This window comes from Sminthopsis crassicaudata, chromosome 3 (genome assembly GCF_048593235.1).
Source record: "Sminthopsis crassicaudata isolate SCR6 chromosome 3, ASM4859323v1, whole genome shotgun sequence".
Classification (NCBI taxonomy): domain Eukaryota; kingdom Metazoa; phylum Chordata; class Mammalia; order Dasyuromorphia; family Dasyuridae; genus Sminthopsis; species Sminthopsis crassicaudata.
Genome location: NC_133619.1, coordinates 620,851,179 through 620,867,053, shown reverse-complemented (window position 1 = coordinate 620,867,053; position 15,875 = coordinate 620,851,179). Strand labels below are relative to the sequence as shown.

The 15,875-nt window shown below is 51.7% G+C and overlaps 1 protein-coding gene across 1 annotated transcript in view; it reads left to right on the top strand.

The window, feature by feature from the left end:
* PEX14 (peroxisomal biogenesis factor 14) overlaps nucleotides 1-9,618 on the top strand; it is a 147,302-nt gene extending 137,684 nt beyond the window's left edge. The window contains exons 8-9 of the mRNA XM_074306297.1: nucleotides 1,407-1,498; nucleotides 8,265-9,618. Of these exons, the coding sequence (XP_074162398.1) occupies nucleotides 1,407-1,498; nucleotides 8,265-8,733 (561 nt within the window). The 3' untranslated portion in view covers nucleotides 8,734-9,618. The remainder of the gene's footprint in view (nucleotides 1-1,406; nucleotides 1,499-8,264) is intronic.
* The last annotated feature ends 6,257 nt before the right edge of the window (nucleotides 9,619-15,875 follow it).

Sequence of the window (15,875 nt, the reverse complement as noted above, 5' to 3'; positions counted from 1 at the left end):
AGACTGGACAGTTCATGGCCAGCTGGCTTGAAAGTGTCAGGAGCAGGACCCAGGACTCTAAAATGGAATCTCTCCCTTTGTAATCAGACCTCCTGAGATGAGGTGGTGCTTGGGTAAGCAGCGAGCGAGGGAGGCCCTCGGGGGCTATCGGGCTCAGTGCAGGCAGAAGCGTAACCCCCGGCAGCCATTAGAGAGAGACTTCGGCTGTCTGTCTACACAGCTCGTTCGCCGTTAGTCTTCCATGGTCTGTCTCCTTGGCCCGTTCTGCCATTAGAGAGGGCCTTCCATGGTTTGTCTCTACAGCCTGTTCTGCTAACAGGTGGCCCTGACTCCACCAGCCTCTCTGCAGCTTCCCCCCGGGCTCCTGCTTCTTGCTTACCAAGAAGGCCCTTCATCGGTGAAGGGAGGCGTCCTTCCTTTGGGCCAGTGATCCCTGGTCCCTCAGTCTACCCCGCGCCCCATTCCTGACACATGGGGTCCCCCATTAGAATGTAAACTCGCTGAGGGCAAGGCCTGGTTTCCATTTCTCTGAATCCCCGGCCCTCACACGCAGCCAGGTACCTAACAGAGGCCTGATGACTGACTGACTCCTCAGGGTCCTTCTCAGAGCTGGGCTCGTTCACAGCCCTGGACTCCAGACCCCGGCGCCACAGCCCTTCCCCCATTCCTGGGAGCCATAGGACCTTCCCGAGCCCTCATGTGCTTCTGTAGCCGGCACCGCCCCCAGCCCCAGCGTTCCCGGACAAAGGTGACCCGGCCGAGGGGGGAAGCCCTCGACGTCGGTCCTTGGCCCGGCTGAACGTCCGCCTGGCTTTTCTCTGCGCTTCCCCAGTGCCTGTGGGGGAGCTTTATGCAGAGCCAGCATTGAAGGAACGTCCCCCTCCTTGCTCCCTCACTATCTCCCTTGTCATTTTCTGATTATGTCTGACTCTCTGTGACCCCACTGGGGTTTTCTTGGTCGGCTGCTTCCTTCTTCGGCTCATTTTACAAATGGGGGGGCTGAGGCACATGGGTGAAGTGACTTGTTCAGGGCCACCCGTCTGGGAAGGGTCTGGGGTTGGATTTGAACTCGGGAGGAGGGAGTCTTCTCGGAGCCCAGGCCTAGTGCTCCATTGTGGCCTGTAGCCGCCCCATTCACAATCCTCTCCCTACTTCTGGTCCCTGGGGGAGCCTGAGGTCAGCAGCCTTCCCCTCCCCCCCAGGCTCTGGGATCCTGTTTACCTTGTTTATTTTGTGTGAATCTTTCAGCTCTTGAGAGCAGGGACTGTTTGACTTCCTGCCCTGATGTCTGTAGAACTCCCTCCTGCCCTGCGGGCATTCTGCTGGGTCCCGGTGTTGCCGCCTGGGCCTGGGGATCGGAGCCACTTTGGATGACCCCCCCCCCCCCCCCGCCTTCTGTCTTTCAGGCCACCACATCCACCAACTGGATCCTGGAGTCACAGAACATAAATGAACTCAAGTCTGAGATTAATTCCTTAAAAGGACTCCTCCTGAACCGGTATGGAGGGACTGGGCTGGGAGCTGATTGCACACTGTGCTGGGGAGGTGGTGCTCCTGAGAGTGCTCCGTGTCTCCTGAGGGAGAGGGAGGACCGTCCCAGGCTGTCGTCCCGACGCCTCGCCACACGCTGGCCCGGCCCGTGAGCTCGCTCTCTCGTAGTGCCCTCCTCACCTAGCAGGTCCCTGTGTCTTAGCAGGTGCCGATTCAAGAGGGCTGCGCCCCCTGAGCTCGCGGTCCCCGAGGCGTTTCCCACAGCCCCTTTTCTCCTTTTCTCCTAGGGCCCGTATTTTCAGTAGGCGCTATTGACCTTCCTTGACAGTGGTCTTTGGAAAAGCGGAGGGGTGGCTTTAGGGAGGGAGTGAGCTTCCGGGCCAGCCTTCCACACTGGTCACTTCCTTGTCTGCCCAGAAAAGGTGAAGCTCAGAAGGAGCGTGGCGAGGGGACGGGCTCCCAGCTAGGGAAGGGGAGGCAGCCAGTGGAGAAGGAAGAGGAGGCAGCGGGGGGCCGGGGGCCGAGAAAGCTCGCCCTGGGACTTGTTGGTGGCGTTGAAGGCGCTGGTGGATTATGGAGGCGATAGCTCCAGGGAGACGGCAGACACTTGTCGGGGGTCAGTCCAGAGCGGGGGTGGGGGTAAGGTGGCCGTTCTGTGGGCTCGGGGCTGGCACCTCCTCAGCTGGGCCTTAGCAGCTCCTCCCTGCGGCTTCTGGATATGGCCTGGGCCAGGGCTGGGAGTGGGGGCTGGGGGGGCGTATGTGTCTGTGTGTGCAAGTGAGTGTATCTGTCTGTCTGTGTCTGTCTCTGTGTGTGTCTGTCTGTGTGTGTCTGTGTGTGTGTGTGTCTGTGTCTGATGTGTCTGGGTCTGTCTCTGTGTGTGTATCTCTCTGGGTGTATGTCTCTGTGTGTGTCTGTGTGTCTCTGTATCTGTGTGTCTGATGTGTCTGTCTGTGTCTGTCTCTGTGTCTGTCTGTGTCTGTGTGTCTGGTGTGTCTGTGGGTCTGTGTCTGTCTGTCTGTGTCTGTGTGTGTGTGTGTCTGTGTCTGATGTGTCTGTCTGTGTCTGTGTGTGTATCTCTCTGTGTGTATGTCTCTGTATGTGTCTGTGTGTCTCTGTATCTGTGTGTCTGGTGTGTCTGTGTCTGTCTCTGTGTGTGTATCTCTGTGTGTGTGTGTCTCTTTGTGTGTGTGTCTGTCTGTGTCTGTCTCTGTGTGTGTCTATGTGTCTATCTGTGTGTCTGGTGTGTCTGTGTCTGTCTCTGTGTGTGTATCTGTGTGTGTGTGTGTCTCTTTGTGTGTGTGTCTGTCTGTGTCTGTCTCTGTGTGTGTCTATGTGTCTGTCTGTGTGTCTGGTGTGTCTGTGTCTGTCTCTGTGTGTGTATCTCTGTGTGTGTGTGTCTCTTTGTGTGTGTGTCTGTCTGTGTCTGTCTCTGTGTGTGTATCTGTGTGTGTGTGTGTCTCTTTGTGTGTGTGTCTGTCTGTGTCTGTCTCTGTGTGTGTCTATGTGTCTGTCTGTGTGTCTGGTGTGTCTGTGTCTGTCTCTGTGTGTGTATCTCTGTGTGTGTGTGTCTCTTTGTGTGTGTGTCTGTCTGTGTCTGTCTCTGTGTGTGTATCTCTGTGTGTGTGTGTCTGTCTGTGTCTGTCTCTGTGTGTGTCTATGTGTCTGTCTGTGTCTGTGTGTCTGTTTGTGTCTGTGTGTCTGGTGTGTCTGTGTCTGTGTCTCTGTGTGTGTGTCTCTGTATCTTTGTGTCTGTGTGTCTGTGTTGGTGTGTCTGTGTCTGTGTGTGTGTGTCTCTGTATCTCTGTGTCTGATGTGTCTGTCTGTGTCTGTCTCTGTGTGTGTCTGTGTGTGTGTGTGTGTGTGTGTCTGATGTGTCTGTGTGTGTGTGTGTCTGTGTCTGATGTGTCTGGGTCTGTCTCTGTGTGTGTATCTCTCTGGGTGTATGTCTCTGTGTGTGTCTGTGTGTCTCTGTATCTGTGTGTCTGATGTGTCTGTCTGTGTCTGTCTCTGTGTCTGTCTGTGTCTGTGTGTCTGGTGTGTCTGTGGGTCTGTGTCTGTCTGTGTCTGTGTGTGTGTGTGTCTGTGTCTGATGTGTCTGTCTGTGTCTGTGTGTGTATCTCTCTGTGTGTATGTCTCTGTATGTGTCTGTGTGTCTCTGTATCTGTGTGTCTGGTGTGTCTGTGTCTGTCTCTGTGTGTGTATCTCTGTGTGTGTGTGTCTCTTTGTGTGTGTGTCTGTCTGTGTCTGTCTCTGTGTGTGTCTATGTGTCTATCTGTGTGTCTGGTGTGTCTGTGTCTGTCTCTGTGTGTGTATCTGTGTGTGTGTGTGTCTCTTTGTGTGTGTGTCTGTCTGTGTCTGTCTCTGTGTGTGTCTATGTGTCTGTCTGTGTGTCTGGTGTGTCTGTGTCTGTCTCTGTGTGTGTATCTCTGTGTGTGTGTGTCTCTTTGTGTGTGTGTCTGTCTGTGTCTGTCTCTGTGTGTGTATCTCTGTGTGTGTGTGTCTCTTTGTGTGTGTGTCTGTCTGTGTCTGTCTCTGTGTGTGTCTATGTGTCTGTCTGTGTCTGTTTGTGTCTGTGTGTCTGGTGTGTCTGTGTCTGTGTCTCTGTGTGTGTGTCTCTGTATCTTTGTGTCTGTGTGTCTGTGTTGGTGTGTCTGTGTCTGTGTGTGTGTGTCTCTGTATCTCTGTGTCTGATGTGTCTGTCTGTGTCTGTCTCTGTGTGTGTCTGTGTGTGTGTGTGTGTGTGTGTGTCTGATGTGTCTGTGTGTGTGTGTGTCTGTGTCTGATGTGTCTGGGTCTGTCTCTGTGTGTGTATCTCTCTGGGTGTATGTCTCTGTGTGTGTCTGTGTGTCTCTGTATCTGTGTGTCTGATGTGTCTGTCTGTGTCTGTCTCTGTGTCTGTCTGTGTCTGTGTGTCTGGTGTGTCTGTGGGTCTGTGTCTGTCTGTGTCTGTGTGTGTGTGTGTCTGTGTCTGATGTGTCTGTCTGTGTCTGTGTGTGTATCTCTCTGTGTGTATGTCTCTGTATGTGTCTGTGTGTCTCTGTATCTGTGTGTCTGGTGTGTCTGTGTCTGTCTCTGTGTGTGTATCTCTGTGTGTGTGTGTCTCTTTGTGTGTGTGTCTGTCTGTGTCTGTCTCTGTGTGTGTCTATGTGTCTATCTGTGTGTCTGGTGTGTCTGTGTCTGTCTCTGTGTGTGTATCTGTGTGTGTGTGTGTCTCTTTGTGTGTGTGTCTGTCTGTGTCTGTCTCTGTGTGTGTCTATGTGTCTGTCTGTGTGTCTGGTGTGTCTGTGTCTGTCTCTGTGTGTGTATCTCTGTGTGTGTGTGTCTCTTTGTGTGTGTGTCTGTCTGTGTCTGTCTCTGTGTGTGTATCTCTGTGTGTGTGTGTCTCTTTGTGTGTGTGTCTGTCTGTGTCTGTCTCTGTGTGTGTCTATGTGTCTGTCTGTGTCTGTGTGTCTGTTTGTGTCTGTGTGTCTGGTGTGTCTGTGTCTGTGTCTCTGTGTGTGTGTCTCTGTATCTTTGTGTCTGTGTGTCTGTGTTGGTGTGTCTGTGTCTGTGTGTGTGTGTCTCTGTATCTCTGTGTCTGATGTGTCTGTCTGTGTCTGTCTCTGTGTGTGTCTGTGTGTGTGTGTGTGTGTGTGTCTGATGTGTCTGTGTGTGTGTGTGTCTGTGTCTGATGTGTCTGGGTCTGTCTCTGTGTGTGTATCTCTCTGGGTGTATGTCTCTGTGTGTGTCTGTGTGTCTCTGTATCTGTGTGTCTGATGTGTCTGTCTGTGTCTGTCTCTGTGTCTGTCTGTGTCTGTGTGTCTGGTGTGTCTGTGGGTCTGTGTCTGTCTGTGTCTGTGTGTGTGTGTGTCTGTGTCTGATGTGTCTGTCTGTGTCTGTGTGTGTATCTCTCTGTGTGTATGTCTCTGTATGTGTCTGTGTGTCTCTGTATCTGTGTGTCTGGTGTGTCTGTGTCTGTCTCTGTGTGTGTATCTCTGTGTGTGTGTGTCTCTTTGTGTGTGTGTCTGTCTGTGTCTGTCTCTGTGTGTGTCTATGTGTCTATCTGTGTGTCTGGTGTGTCTGTGTCTGTCTCTGTGTGTGTATCTGTGTGTGTGTGTGTCTCTTTGTGTGTGTGTCTGTCTGTGTCTGTCTCTGTGTGTGTCTATGTGTCTGTCTGTGTGTCTGGTGTGTCTGTGTCTGTCTCTGTGTGTGTATCTCTGTGTGTGTGTGTCTCTTTGTGTGTGTGTCTGTCTGTGTCTGTCTCTGTGTGTGTATCTCTGTGTGTGTGTGTCTCTTTGTGTGTGTGTCTGTCTGTGTCTGTCTCTGTGTGTGTCTATGTGTCTGTCTGTGTCTGTGTGTCTGTTTGTGTCTGTGTGTCTGGTGTGTCTGTGTCTGTGTCTCTGTGTGTGTGTCTCTGTATCTTTGTGTCTGTGTGTCTGTCTGTGTCTGTCTGTGTGTGTGTCTGTGTGTGTGTGTGTGTGTGTGTCTGATGTGTCTGTGTGTGTGTGTGTCTGTGTCTGATGTGTCTGGGTCTGTCTCTGTGTGTGTATCTCTCTGGGTGTATGTCTCTGTGTGTGTCTGTGTGTCTCTGTATCTGTGTGTCTGATGTGTCTGTCTGTGTCTGTCTCTGTGTCTGTCTGTGTCTGTGTGTCTGGTGTGTCTGTGGGTCTGTGTCTGTCTGTGTCTGTGTGTGTGTGTGTCTGTGTCTGATGTGTCTGTCTGTGTCTGTGTGTGTATCTCTCTGTGTGTATGTCTCTGTATGTGTCTGTGTGTCTCTGTATCTGTGTGTCTGGTGTGTCTGTGTCTGTCTCTGTGTGTGTATCTCTGTGTGTGTGTGTCTCTTTGTGTGTGTGTCTGTCTGTGTCTGTCTCTGTGTGTGTCTATGTGTCTATCTGTGTGTCTGGTGTGTCTGTGTCTGTCTCTGTGTGTGTATCTGTGTGTGTGTGTGTCTCTTTGTGTGTGTGTCTGTCTGTGTCTGTCTCTGTGTGTGTCTATGTGTCTGTCTGTGTGTCTGGTGTGTCTGTGTCTGTCTCTGTGTGTGTATCTCTGTGTGTGTGTGTCTCTTTGTGTGTGTGTCTGTCTGTGTCTGTCTCTGTGTGTGTATCTCTGTGTGTGTGTGTCTCTTTGTGTGTGTGTCTGTCTGTGTCTGTCTCTGTGTGTGTCTATGTGTCTGTCTGTGTCTGTGTGTCTGTTTGTGTCTGTGTGTCTGGTGTGTCTGTGTCTGTGTCTCTGTGTGTGTGTCTCTGTATCTTTGTGTCTGTGTGTCTGTGTTGGTGTGTCTGTGTCTGTGTGTGTGTGTCTCTGTATCTCTGTGTCTGATGTGTCTGTCTGTGTCTGTGTGTCTGGTGTGTCTGTGTCTGTGTGTCTGTGTTTGTGTGTCTGTCTGTGTCTGTGTGTCTGGTGTGTCTGTGTCTGTCTCTGTGTGTGTCTATGTGTCTGTCTGTGTCTGTGTGTCTGTTTGTGTCTGTGTGTCTGGTGTGTCTGTGTCTGTGTCTCTGTGTGTGTGTCTCTGTATCTTTGTGTCTGTGTGTCTGTGTTGGTGTGTCTGTGTCTCTGTGTGTGTGTCTCTGTATCTCTGTGTCTGATGTGTCTGGTGTGTCTGTGTCTCTGTGTGTGTGTGTGTGTCTGTGTCTGTGTGTCTGTGTTTGTGTGTCTGTCTGTGTCTGTGTGTTGGTGTGTCTGTGTCTGTCTCTGTGTGTGTATCTCTATCTGTGTGTCTGATGTGTCTGTCTGTGTCTGTCTGTCTGTGTGTGTGTGTGTCTCTGTATCTGTGTGTCTGATGTGTCTGTGTGTCTGTCTGTGTCTGTGTCTGTCTGTGTCTGTGTGTCTGGTGTGTCTGTGTCTCTGTGTGTGTGTGTCTGTATCTTTGTGTCTGTGTGTCTGTCTGTGTTTGTGTGTCTGTGTCTGTCTCTGTGTGTGTGTCTCTGTATCTCTGTGTCTGATGTCTCTGTCTGTGTCTGTGTGTCTGTCTGTGTCTGTGTGTCTGGTGTGTCTGTGTCTGTGTGTGTGTGTGTGTCTGTGTCTGTGTGTCTGTGTTTGTGTGTCTGTCTGTGTCTGGTGTGTCTGTGTCTGTCTCTGTGTGTGTATCTCTATCTGTGTGTCTGATGTGTCTGTCTGTGTCTGTCTGTCTGTGTGTGTGTGTGTCTCTGTATCTGTGTGTCTGATGTGTCTGTGTGTCTGTCTGTGTCTGTGTCTGTCTGTGTCTGTGTGTCTGGTGTGTCTGTGTCTCTGTGTGTGTGTGTCTGTATCTTTGTGTCTGTGTGTCTGTCTGTGTTTGTGTGTCTGTGTCTGTCTCTGTGTGTGTGTCTCTGTATCTCTGTGTCTGATGTCTCTGTCTGTGTCTGTGTGTCTGTCTGTGTCTGTGTGTCTGGTGTGTCTGTGTCTGTGTGTGTGTGTGTGTCTGTGTCTGTGTGTCTGTGTTTGTGTGTCTGTCTGTGTCTGGTGTGTCTGTGTCTGTCTCTGTGTGTGTATCTCTATCTGTGTGTCTGATGTGTCTGTCTGTGTCTGTCTGTCTGTGTGTGTGTGTGTCTCTGTATCTGTGTGTCTGATGTGTCTGTGTGTCTGTCTGTGTCTGTGTCTGTCTGTGTCTGTGTGTCTGGTGTGTCTGTGTGTCTGTGTCTGTCTCTGTGTGTGTCTGTCTCTGTATCTGTGTGTCTGGTGTGTCTGTGTCTGTCTGTGGCTGTGGCTGTGGCTGTGCGTGTGCCAGACAGACAAAAAGAGGGGAGGGAGAGATGCCGGGCGGGCAGGCAGAGGTTGCCCTCTGACCCGCCCTGGCCTTGTTGTCCCCCCAGGAGGCAGTTCCCCCCGTCCCCTTCCGCGCCCAAGATCCCATCCTGGCAGATCTCGGTCAAATCCTCGTCACCCTCCAACCCCACGGTGGCCAACCACAACAGCAGCAGCGACATCTCCCCCGTCAGCAACGAGTCGGCCTCCTCGTCCCCGGTCAAGGAGAACCACAGCCCCGAGGGCTCCAAGGTCAACTATCACCTACTGGGCCCGGAGGAGGAAGGGGAGGTGGTGATCGATGTGAAGGGCCAGGTGCGCATGGAGGTGCAGGGGGAGGAGGAGAAGCGAGAGGACAAGGAGGAGGAGGAGGAGGAGGAAGAAGAGGAGGAAGAAGAGGATGTGAGCCATGTGGATGAGGAAGACTGCCTGGGGGTCCAGACCGAGGACAGGAGAGGGGGAGATGGGCAGATCAACGAGCAGGTGGAGAAGCTGCGGAGACCCGAGGGGGCCAGCAACGAGAACGAGATCGATTAGGATTGCCTGGGCCTCCTCCCTGCCACCTGTTCCTCTGCAGCCCCTTCCTGTTTCCTGGAGCGCTCCCCGGGAGCCGCGGGGTGGAGTGGCCCCAGCGCGCTCCGTGTGCTGACTTCCCCGGGTGCCGCTGGGCAGTGAGGCCGCCTGTCCTGCCCCGTCTCGGCCCCTGGGGACCCACCCAGGTCTTTCCTTGGGTCCAGCCCAGGCCCTGGCGGGTCTCCCCGAGTCCCGGCTTTTTTGAGCCCTCCCTCAGTCTTGGCTCTGCACCTCCTGTACCCCACGCCCCCATCGCCCACACTTTGTCCCTAAAACCAGTCTAGCCTTTGAGATCTGCGTGGTGTGGGTCTGGGGTCAAAGGGCTCCGAGGTGACCCTCATCCTTGGTGGCGTCTGGCCTCTGACACCACCGGGCGTGACGACAGATGGTTTCCTCACATGACTCCCGAGTCTGCGGGTAAGAAAAAAGGGCCGAGGAAAAGGTTCTCCATCGCCACCCTCCTGCCTGTCGGGCACAGCGGGCACCTGGCCGCCTGCCCCTCGTCTCCGACGGGGGCGGCTCCACCTCCCCTTTTCTTTGGGGGTGCCCGGGAGCCCTAGGCCTTCCCACACTGAGCTGTCCTGCTCGGCCTCTCCCCACCCCCCAACGACCCCCGTTGTCCTCCTGGAGAAGCGTGACCGCCCGTTTCTGCCGCATCATGTTCTCGCCGGGCCCGACGGTGACGCACGATCCCTCCCCGCGCAGGAGCCGCCGGCCGAGCGCTGCCTGGAACACCCGAGCCCGCCCTGCTCCCGAGAAGCCGCGCTCGTTTGTGTGATCATGTATAGATTCCAGAATATAAGATAAGACTGTATATAATTGTAATAAATAGGAGGTACCACTATTTAACCCTGGCTCCTCATCGTTTTTGTTTGGGGGCGGAACTCACCTGAAGGAGGCGCTCTCTGTTGAGGGTGCCAAGCACAGTGTCTCACTGACCCCACAGAGTCAGCCCGTAGGATTTTAGGGTGGGGGGACCTTGAGGCCTGGCCAGTCCTCGTTTGACGGGAGCCAGACTTAACAGGCGGGGGGGAAGCAGCACGAGCAAGGGGCAGAGCCGGATCTGGACTCAGGTGGTCGGGCTGCAGGCCTGCTGCTCAGCCCTCGGGTCAGCCCGACTCGGCCCGCTTAGGGAAGCAAGGACAGGAGGCCGGAGGGCCCGGGGACGTTCTGGGGCTCCCCATGACTGACACAGACCTGCCCGGGATGTGTGCCCTCTCCTTAAATGGATGAAGATTTTCTGCGGGAGTGCGTCTCCCTTCTCCCTTCTCTCAGCTCCCTGTAATGTTCACAGAGCCTTGGGCTGAAACCAGAAAACTCCCAAAGTGTTGGGACGGGGGAGTCCTGTCGCCCAGCAGCGCCCCCCCCCCCCACGGCCTTGAAAGGATTCCGAATGGGGAGTGTGCCCAGAGACCCGCTGCTTACTGAGTGCATGCAGGAGCTGGAAAGAGCTCGGGAAACCGCAGGCAGAGAAATGTGGGAAAGGGGTGTCTGCACCCTCCCGGCATGGCGTGGGGACTCCCGCAGGCTCCCTTCCGGCCTAGCCCTGGGGGTCTGCGAGGTGACGGCCCCCTCTGCTTCCAGCTTGGCAGTTCTCTGGTGGAGGTGATCTGAGGGACTTGGGCCTCATTATTCTCGCCCTGGTGGGAGGGACCGGGGGTGGGGGTAGCAGTGGGCTTGGGTGGGAGAGGCCTGGAGAAGGCCTGGACGGGACAGGCTAGACCGGGGCCCGGGCAGGACAGTCTGGGGCTGGGGCCTGTGTGGGAGAGGCCTGGAGAAGGCCTGGATGGAACAGTCCGGGCTGGGGCCTGTGTGGGAGAGGCCTGGAGAAGGCCTGGGTGGGACAGTCCGGGCTGGGGCCTGTGTGGGAGAGGCCTGGAGAAGGCCTGGACGGGACAGGCTAGACCGGGGCCCGGGCAGGACAGTCTGGGCTGGGGCCTGCGTGGGAGAGGCCTGGAGAAGGCCTGGATGGGACAGTCCGGGCTGGGGCCTGCGTGGGAGAGGCCTGGAGAAGGCCTGGATGAGACAGTCCGGGTCAGGGCCTGGGTGCTGCCATCTCTAGGTGTCCCTTCTGTCTGGGCTTCACTCCAGACTTTGACCCCCTCCTCTTGGAAGCGGCGTTCTCTATACAGGGGCCACCCTGGCCTGTTTCAGGTTCCGTTAGAGATCTCTGCACTCAAGTCTCTTGGGCCTCCTCCCCTGTTAGCTGCCCCGCTATGCCCAAGGATGAGGCCGGCAGAGGCCGAGGTAAGTCAGGTGGGGGCATCGAAGGCCAGCTTGGGAACGCTGACCGAGCCAGGAGCTGAGGCTGCCCCAGATCTGTGTGGGCACAGTGGGAATCCATAGGAAGTCTAACTTGATTTCAAGGACCCAACCTCCCAGGGAGGGAGAGAGCACAATGGAGACTAGATCAGTGTGAAGAAGATCTGGAGGTCTCGCTGAATTGCAAGCGTGAGGGGACACCACGGAAAAGCCAATGAGGTCTCTTGTTTTTGCCAGGATCTGGGATTTCATCAATGTAGGGAACTCCAGGAAAGAGCGCCGGTGGGGGCCCTCGAGGTTTGGAGTCCCAGGGTCCCCTAAGCTGTAGGTGATTGCCCCCCGCCACTTGCTCTCCACATGGCCACGTGGGCTCCAGAATGAGGGAGGGGTGCTCACTCCGGCCCGTTCAGACCATGTTCAGAAGTGGCTCGTGTCTCGTTGAGGTGCCATGATCTGCAGCCTCAGATGCTTACTAGCCATGTGGCCCTGCGCAAGCCATGGATTCACTGGTTGTGGAAGTCACAGCAGCTCCATTTACAGAGAGGACTGAGACTTGGGGAAAATGGGCTCAGCCGCGGCGCTTTCCGGGTCCCCCGGCGGTTTTGGAGCCGAGTTTTTGTGTAGAAGGCATCAGGTTCCAGTCCCCAAATGCATCGCCTCCCCCTCCTGTTTCTCCTCTTCAAGGCTCCTGTTTCTCCAACTCCTCCTCCTCCTAAACTCCAGGCTGAGGAGATTCCGTTTCCAGTATTTATAAAGCACTTGAAAGCTCATAAATGATCCCATTTAACGCCCACAGTATCCCTGAGAAGAAGGGACCACTATTATCCCCATTTTACAGACGAAGCAAACGGTGATTTTTCTGGGCTCAAAGAGCTAGGGAGGGCCTAAGCCTGGATTTGAAGCCGTTTTCCTGACTCTGGAGACGTACAGGACCCAAAGTTGGGGAAAACTCTTCCTCAGTTCAAATTTGTCTTTAGACACCCTCTGTGACCCTTACCCTGTCTGCCTCAGTTTCCTCATCTGTAAAGTGGACTGGGAAAAGAAAATGGCCAACCATTCCAGTATATCTGCCAAGAAGACCCCCAGGTGGACGTAACTGAGGCAACCAGACAACAAAACTTCCCGATTCCCAGATCCAGGACTGAAAAGGAGGGACAGGGGAGCCTTTCCTCCCTCAATGGCCTGAGCAGGAGAGGCCGGGCTGAGTGCAACCCAACCCTCTCTTCCTCTGTGAGATGCAAACACTCTGACTGTCTCCTCATCCCCACCCCCAGCCTGCCCAAGCAGAACCAGAGTGGGGATCTGCAGGCCCCACGGAAGATGCGAAAGGATGTCCCATCAGTTCCAATGGCCTTGGGATGGAGAAATGGGTTGCCTCCAGAGAACTATGGAGACTGAATGTGGATCAAAGCAGAATTGTTTCACCGATTTTTGGTTTTTTTCTTCCTTTTGGTCTGATTTTTTCTTGTACAATGTGACAAATACGGAAATATATTGAAAAGACTCATATGAATCAGATTGCCATCTTCGGGAAGGGGGAGGCAAGGAAGGAGAGAAAAATTTAGGACACAAAGTTCTACAAAAATGAACGTTGAAAACTATCTTTATCATGTTTTTGGAAAAATAGAAAAGGAAAAACAAAATGGCGTCCTCCGAGTGGCCACCAGAATCTTGAAATTGTCACCGTGACACATGGAGGTTAGTCCTTAGGATCCAAAACGGGACGGGGAAATTCTGCAAGTGGCAAGAGTGGGAGGAAAGGACCGAGGGGCAACGATCACCACCAGCAGACTCGCTCTTGGGATTTGGAAGAGTCGTCAACCCAGCCTCCAAGAGACTTCCCTTTGACACATGCCCAAGAAACAGTCATTTCCCCTTTGCTTAAAGATCTCCCACCAACTGCACTGTCCCACCCCTCTCCCTACTTCCTCGGGATCACCCTGTATGTATTCTCTTCCCATTTATTCTGTACCTATTTCACTTGCCGGGCTCTCCATCAAAGTCTAAGTTTTTGCATCAAGTTCATTTTAGTTTTGTCCTGCTGTGCCTAAGACAGTGCCTGGCTCATAGACCCTTAGTAAATGCTTGTTGATCGATGGGCTGAGCGGTTCTACTTTTGGACATCCAGCCAACATTTACCTCTTCCCAATTTCCCAGCTCTGCCTTCAGGAAATAGAAAAGTAGACTAGCCTCCTGTTCGCTGGGCAGCTGCCCCGTCCCCACTGAGCCTCCTGCGGTGTCCACACCCCCAGTTCTTCAGCTGGTCCCCTGGCGGGCCCTCGGTGTCATTCACCATCCTGGCTGCCCTTGTTTGGACAATCGGTGTCCGTCTAAGTCATGGCCCCAGAACTCCAGGAGTATTTCCAGGTGTGATCCGACTAGAGCTAAATCAAACAGGGTGCACTCTGGACTATTCAGCCTTCTCCTGGTGGATCTCTGCCCCATCCTTATTTCCTTAAGAAATCAGAAGTCTAGTAACACATGTAAAATGTATGGGATTGCCTGTCATCGGGGGGAGGGAATGGAGGGGGGGGAATATTTGGAAAAATGAATACAAGGTATAATATTATAAAAAAAAATTATTCATGCATATATACTGTGAAAAAAATTCTAAATAAATAAAAAAAAGAAATCAGAAGTCTAAATACTACCTAAATTAATCTATTTATTTAATTCTATACTAATCAGACTCCCAAAAAACCTATATTAATGACCTAGAAAAACTAACAAAATTAATCTGGAAGAACAAGACTTTCAAGGGAACTAATGAAAGAAAAATCAAATGAAGGTGACCTAGGTGTGCCAGCTCTAAAACTATATTATAAAGCAGCGGTCACCAAAACCATTTGGTACTGGCTAAGAAATAGACTAGTTGATCAGTGGAATAGGTTAGGGTCACAGAACAAAATAGTCAATGGCTATAGCAATCTAGTATTTGACACACCTAAAGAGCCCAGTTTGGGGATAAGAATTCATCATTTAACAAAAACTGCTAGGAAAACTGGAAATTAGTATGGCAGAAACTAGGCATGGACCCACATTTAACACCATATACCAAGATAAGGTCAAAATGGATTCATGACCTAGACATAAAGAATGAGATTATAAATAAATTAAAAGAACATAGGATAGTTTACCTCTCAGACCTATGGAGGAGGAAGGAATTTGTGACCAAAGAAGAACTAGAGATCACTATTGATCACAAAATAGAAAATTTTGATTATATTAAGTTAAAAAGTTTTTGTACAAACAAAACTAATGCAGACAAGATTAGAAGGGAAACAATAAACTGGGCAAATGTTTTTACATTCAAAGGTTCTGTTAAAGGCCTCATTTCCAAACTATATAGAGAATTGACTCTGTAAGAATTCAAGCCATTCTCCGATTGATAAATGGTCAAAGGATATGAACAGACAATTCTCAGATGAAGAAATTGAAACTATTTCTAGCCATATGAAAAGATGCTCCAAGTCATTATTAATCAGAGAAATGCAAATTAAATCAATTCTGAGATACCACTACACACCTGTCAGATTGGCTAAGATGACAGGAACAAATAATGATGAATGTTGGAGGTGCTGTGGGAAAACTGGGACACTGATACATTGTTGGTGGAGTTGTGAATACATCCAGACATTCTGGAGAGTGATTTGGAATTATGCCCAAAAAGTTATCAAACTGTGAATACCCTTTGACCCAGCAGTGCTATTTATATCCCAAAGAGATCTTAAAGAAGGGAAAGGGACCCACAAGTGCAAAAATGTTTGTGGCAGCCCTCTTTGTGGTGGCCAGAAACTGGAAACTGAGTGGATGCCCATCAATTGGAGAATGGCTGAATAAATTGTGGTATATGAATGTGCTGGAATATTATTGTTCTGTAAGAAATGACCATCAGGATGATTTCAGAAAGGTCTGGAGAGACTGACATGAGCTGATGCTGAGTGAAATGAGCAGAACCAGGAGATCATTATACACTTCAACAATGATATTATATGATGATCAATTCTGATGGACGAGGCCTTCTTCAACAATGAGATGAACCAAATCAGTTCCAATAGAGCAGTAATGAACTGAACCAGCTACACCCAGCGAAAGAACTCTGGGAGATGACTATGAACCATTACATAAAATTCCCAATCCCTCTATTTTTGTCCGCCTGCATTTTTTATTTCCTTCACAGGCCAATTGTACACTATTTCAAAGTCTGGTTCTTTTTGTACAGGAAAACAACCGTTTGGACATGTATACATATATTGTGTTTAACTTATAGTTGAACATATTGAACATGTATTGGTCAACCTGCCATATGGAGGGGGGGAAGGAGGGGAAAAGTTGGAACAAAAGGTTTTGCAATTGTCAATGCTGAAAAATTACCCACGCATATGTCTCGTAAATAAAAAGCTAATTAAAAAAAAAAAAAAGGAAAGAAATCACAAGTCTGGAGCTGGTGGCTGGTCTGATTTCTGGACTTCCTTCAGAGCTTCGGGTCTTGTTCTTGGTAGAAAGAGACAGAAATGAATCCTTATCAACCCGAAGCTGCCTAGAGAGCAGCGGGGAAGAGTCTGTGAGGCTATGGAGGAGCCATGGAAGGAGAGATCTAGGCCTGGGAGCTGGTTGGTCAGTGCAGGAGAGGAGTTGTCCAGGATGCTGGGACCTTGGCAGCTACTTCCTACCACTTTCTCTCTGCCCTTCAGCCTGATCTGTCAGTGACCGCACGACAGTGGCCCCCAGTGCTGGGTGGGAGGATCATTTCCATGCCACTTTTGTTTTTTTTAATGAGGCAATTGGGGTTGAGTGACTCACCTAGGGTCACACAGCTAGTGGTATGGAGTGCCTTAGGCCAG